The sequence below is a fragment of the Rutidosis leptorrhynchoides genome, chromosome 6 (assembly GCF_046630445.1).
Source record: "Rutidosis leptorrhynchoides isolate AG116_Rl617_1_P2 chromosome 6, CSIRO_AGI_Rlap_v1, whole genome shotgun sequence".
NCBI lineage: Eukaryota > Viridiplantae > Streptophyta > Magnoliopsida > Asterales > Asteraceae > Rutidosis > Rutidosis leptorrhynchoides.
In genome coordinates, this window is record NC_092338.1 from 6419203 (window position 1) to 6424687 (window position 5485).

General features: G+C 31.2%; 1 protein-coding gene across 1 annotated transcript; it reads right to left on the minus strand.

Moving 5' to 3' along the window:
* Positions 1–874: 874 nt before the first annotated feature.
* On the minus strand, positions 875–2630 carry LOC139852798 (protein RER1A-like). The gene is made up of 4 exons (XM_071842129.1): positions 2493–2630; positions 1495–1861; positions 1217–1397; positions 875–1106 (listed from the first exon to the last, which is right to left on the minus strand). Exons 2-4 carry the CDS (start codon positions 1839–1841, stop codon positions 1044–1046), a joined length of 591 nt encoding a protein of 196 aa, XP_071698230.1. The 5' UTR covers positions 1842–1861; positions 2493–2630; the 3' UTR covers positions 875–1043.
* Between the last annotated feature and the right edge of the window lie 2855 nt (positions 2631–5485).

A 5485-nucleotide genomic window follows, 5' to 3' on the forward strand; every position in this document is an offset into this window, starting at 1 on the left:
AAATATTGTTTATCGGAAAGAAGCTAATAAACAATGGGTGCAAAAGCATGTAAAGTTTGAAGACAAGATGAAGGAGCTGGAGAGTATTTTCTTAACCGATGTGTGTTCTGTTTTCTTAGACTCGAGGACGAGTCTTTTTGAAGAAGTGGAGGATGATGCATATGAGTTTGGTAACCCATATGTGTTTAATCCAGGAGGCCCAATCGGTATACTTTGGGCCAAAACACAGTTTCTACCTTCTAGTGGTGGGCTGAACGAATGGGAGTAGGTTAACGAATGGCCTAGATTGATTCTGGAACATTCTGACCATGACTTGGAGAGAAAGTTAGAATCTTTTATTATAATTATAATTATTCAGTTACCACATATATATATATATATATATATATATATATATATATATATATATATATATATATATATATATATATATATATATCATATCTTGTTTTCATGTATTTAAGATTTGGTTTGGTTTTGTTATTATTCGGTTTTTGATTTTGAATGTTAATAAAAGTTAAAGGCCGTAGCCTATTCTAGAGAAACCGAGAAAGTTTTCTTGATCATCTTGTTCTTCTATTAAGCCATCGATCCTTAATCCCCATTACAAACTAGTTGATTAAGCCTAGCCAAACACATATCTTGAAACTTAGTGGCTCTTGTAATACAAACCTAGTAGACCAATTTTTGCACGACAATGATCTATGCAAGCGAGATTGGGTTTGGAATTAGTCAGAATATATTATTGGTTAACGACATTCCGAATATGCAAGCAACATTATTTTTCATGTATATTTAAGTGACACTAGTCAACCTATATATGGGATCTATATATATAAAACCATCAATATAATGTAACTAAAGAAAGATGATGTAGTTAACCACATATAATATCAGTGGTAAAAGAACTCGTACTATCACTTAGCTAAGGTAAAGGTTGAAACTTCTTACCAGTTGAAAATATAAAATAAACAAATACATCATCACTTGTTTTACACCCAAAATGCATCATATCTAACGATTCCATGTTCAATAAATGTCATTTAGTCTGCTCGGGATCCACCAGCACTGCTACCTGCTGAAGATGATTTCTTACCACCGTATTTCTGTTAAAAAACCAGTTAAACGTTAATCAGAAGAATAACTTTATCATAGTAAATATATTGTAATATATATACATTTTTTTTTATTCCAGGTTCCATAGTGGCACACTGACCTGTTTTCCAAGGCTAAATGGGATGTATTTATATTTGATCATATGCATGATTTGGCGCTTCATTGTCAAAGCAAACAACACAAACCAATAACAAAGTAGTATTGGCCAGAATACAGGGACATCAAACATCGAGAAAAAGGTCATCAAAATTGATATGATGAAAGCCTTTGTGATCGCATACCTTTTAATTCAACCATCAAAACAGAACGAAATTAGGATCCTATGACCAAAAAACTTGATAAATTGTTAATGATTATGTGAATGTGTTAAGTAGATACCAGAACTTAAATTCAGGCAGACGCCGAATGAAAGGCTTGAACTCATCTGACCCTTTAGTAGGTAGCATGGGACCATCAGTAGAGTCGACTTCAGGGTCAACCAGTGGCGACAAAAACCCAATCAACAAATTGAGTATGTAAATTCCCAGACCATAGGTAACAATGTAGAACCCTTGAAGATAAAAAACACGCAGAACAAACAAAAATGCTAATGTTGCTGTCCCAATCCACCTATAAGTGGTGTGTGGAGTAGTTTTATCAAGGTAATACTGAAAAAGCCTCGAATATTGTCTCCATTGATCCAAAGTTGCAGCAGATGCACCATTACCAGCTCCAATACCCTCCATTACAAGCGATGTGTAAAACACTATCCAAACACAAACCAAATAAAGACCTCTGATTATCCAATAGAATATATGGTATTTCAAACTATTTACAAATTCACAATTCAAGGAAGATTACTTATTTTAAAGTATTTATTCGTTTTTATAAACGCAAGATGGAGATCAACAAATAAAAAAACGCCTAATAAATAAGCAATCCCAATGTAGCTTAAGAAATTAGGGTTACAAAAACTTTCCCCCTTTGTATTTTTCTAGGGTTTCAGTACAAGTTTGAGCTACACTAAAACATACGAAGTAACTTGCACATACTATATTACTTTCACATTAATTGTATAACATATATATTTATTTATCAATATAAAATAAACATTATTCATATTCATATTCATATTCTAGTGTTTTTATAACTATTAATTGCAGAAAGTTCAAACAGAAACTGTAATTTAAGACGACATTCGTAAAACAAAGCTAAGTAATCGTATTTATTAAGCAGATCTGAAGCTAGAAATACGTATCTACAAACATTAACTTTAAATCACGATTGAATGTGAAAATAACAACAATATTAATAAACCCTACATAATAAGATTAATTGATATTTGAGTAACATAAAAAGATTGTTAAATAAGAGAATCAGTTGTAGCAAATTACTACCTGGGAATAAGATTTTTGTGAGTCGTTGAATTTTCTCAGAAGGGCATTGGTATCGTCTCCTTGAAGGTAGTTACGGCTGCCCGTGATTTTTTTTGACTTCTTTTTTTGACCGCTACGTACCAAACTGTGGGACGTAATATTTACAATTCACTTTTCATATATCCACATTTTTGATACTCCCTATATGTTTTTGATATTTTCCGTATCAAATAAAGTCTAAAAATAAAATAAAATAAAATAAAATTTGTGTAAAACACCGTATAAGAGAATTATTTTTACAAACTAGTTAAGTGACCCGTGAATTCACGGGTTTGATAAAAAGCCATTATTCTAAATTGCTATTTTGGTACAACATATTAAGGTGAAAATAATATCACTCAACACACTCATCATATTGTATAAAGTTACCAAAGTGAGTGTGGTCTAGTAACCCTAATTGGATGGATAATAGTGAGATGGATAATAGGTGAAATCATATGCACTTATGCAAAGTTACCATATAACTTATCATAGAAACAATAATTAACGGATTGTATGTCCTCCAACAGCCATGTCCATTCAAGCAAACAAAAATGCTGATGAAAATGTGCATAACTCTGGTGCGATGGTAGCAAAATTGTATTCTAATTTTGCATTCTAACTTCCCCGGGTTGTAATGCTCTTAGGCTCATAATTCTAATAAGGTTGATTTCAGTATCAATTTTTTCATCAACGTGTTTACTCGTTATATATATATAATAAAATGTAGAAATCAAAGTAACATTGTACAACTAAATCCTTGATCCAAAATAACACTAATTTCTTATATGTATTGTTTATACATATAAGAAATTCTTCAGCCTTGAAAATCAACTCTAACTAATACCCTTGTTGTTCAACTTCACTTAAGCACACACTTAATACTTAAATACTTAAATAACAGAGTAACAACTAAGACTAAGATATACATTAAATTACCACCGAGCCCTTGGCTGAGTGGTACCAAGCTCCTGGACTGTGGGTCCGTATCCTTTCAATTGCGATTGGTGCGGGTTCGATTTTATGGGGGGAGATTTACCGTATATTATGTATACACAGTCAACCTTCGGGTCTGTGGTCCCTACGCTTTGCTACTGGCAGGTGTAGGTATATAATAAAATCGATCCGGTGCACGTAAGTGCGAAGATTCGAGAGCGGGTTCCTTCTAGCGTGTGTGGGGTGACTAACAATCTAACCGGCCGTTAAAAAAAAATATATACATTAAATTAAAATTAAAAATAACAAAATGAAGCTAAATGGTTAGTTTAAAACATTCTAAACATAAGCTTACAACTTAATTCTCAACTTAATTCTGATTTAAAGATTTACCTTATTATTGTTGATCACTTAGGCATTTTGGCATTTCATCGAACACCTAATATGCACTCTAAATATGCACTTAATATCACAAACTGGTTCACATGAACAAATGAAGAATCACAATCCATATCAATATCTTAAACATTCATTTTTACCATATGAACACAAACATTAAGATAACTTTTTAAACATGAATTAGTAATCATATTACCATATGAGCAAGAAACATTAAGATAACTTTTTAAACATGAATTAGTAACCTTGACTGACCTTGAAGATGGAAGATAGAAAGGTTGAATGGAGATGAATACTCAACACATACATATACTTATACAGTTATACCTAATAAAATTACATCACAAATAAAATTTGTTGTTTATCTATTAGAAAACCGATTTGTAGATAGAGTAGCTCTACGACATGAGAAACTAAATTAAGGTAATGTTATTACATATATGATAATGATAATGATAATATGTCACTCTCAATACTCCATTGAGATTGAAGATGCGAGCTGTGACAAAATCAAAAACAACAAAAACAAAATAACTAAATCAAACCTTAGATTACGTGCATTGATCAATACATATATCCAGTTAAGATTTAGGGCTTTTGTGATAAGTATAATGAAATGAAGAATTAGGAGGAGATAAAGAAAGCATGTAGAAGTATAAGAGAAGAATCAATTTCATTTTTGGGTTGTGGGTAAAGAGTGCCGGAGAAGAAACGTGCAAATGGTTAGCTGAATTTCCAATGTTGTACAGATACAACTTTCAATATGCAGTTTTATTATTTTTTATTTATATTAATATATTATTTTTAAATATTACATCATCCAATTGTCATATTACAACTTTAAAAACGCATGTTACAACTCATAGAAACACATGATGACCTCACCTTCAACTCCCTTTTATTATATAGTATAGATTTGAGTAGAATTTATAAAAAAATAATAATAACGTTGGGATCAATAATATATTCAATTTTTCTAAATAAACATAAATAAATCTAAATCTAAATAATTAAATTAAAACAGATGTAAAACATTAAACTTATAATTGACGTAAATGTAACGATATGCTTAAGCATATCCTACAACCTACTTGATCGAACAGCATTGCCTTACAACTGAACCAAATTCACATACATGAGTGCAACAATACTCTAAATACAAATGCAAAAAACAGTGATTAATCCCGAAAAAATATTAATTAAACCCTGAACAACCTTGAACTAGCAATAGACTGTAAAGACCCGTCCTAATCCATAAGAACGAATACAATAACATATGATTACATCGTGAGGTATTTGACCTCTATATGATACATTTTACAAACATTGCATTCGTTTTAAAAGACAAACTTTCATTACATCGAAAGTTGACAGGCATGCATACCATTTCATAATATCTATCTATAAATGATCTAATCTGTCATTTACTTAATCCTAATCTTTACTGAACTCAACGACTTGAATGCAACGTCTTTTGAAATATGCCATGAATGATTCCAAGTAATATCTTTAAAATGAGCTAATGCACAGCGGAAGATTTCTTTAATACCTGAGAATAAACATGATTTAAAGTGTCAACCAAAAGGTTGGTGAGTTCATTAGTTTATCATAATCATTCATTTTCATCATTTTAATAGACC

Bases quoted from the DNA above. Each gene is read 5' to 3' on its own strand.
- LOC139852798 (XM_071842129.1), bottom strand. From the start codon at position 1,841: ATGGAGGGTATTGGAGCTGGTAATGGTGCATCTGCTGCAACTTTGGAT. The intron at 1,398-1,494 runs GTATCTACTTAA...TTGAATTAAAAG, and splicing joins CTGCCTGAATTTAAGTTCTG to GTATGCGATCACAAAGGCTT. The intron at 1,107-1,216 runs GTCAGTGTGCCA...GTTTTTTAACAG, and splicing joins CATTTAGCCTTGGAAAACAG to AAATACGGTGGTAAGAAATC.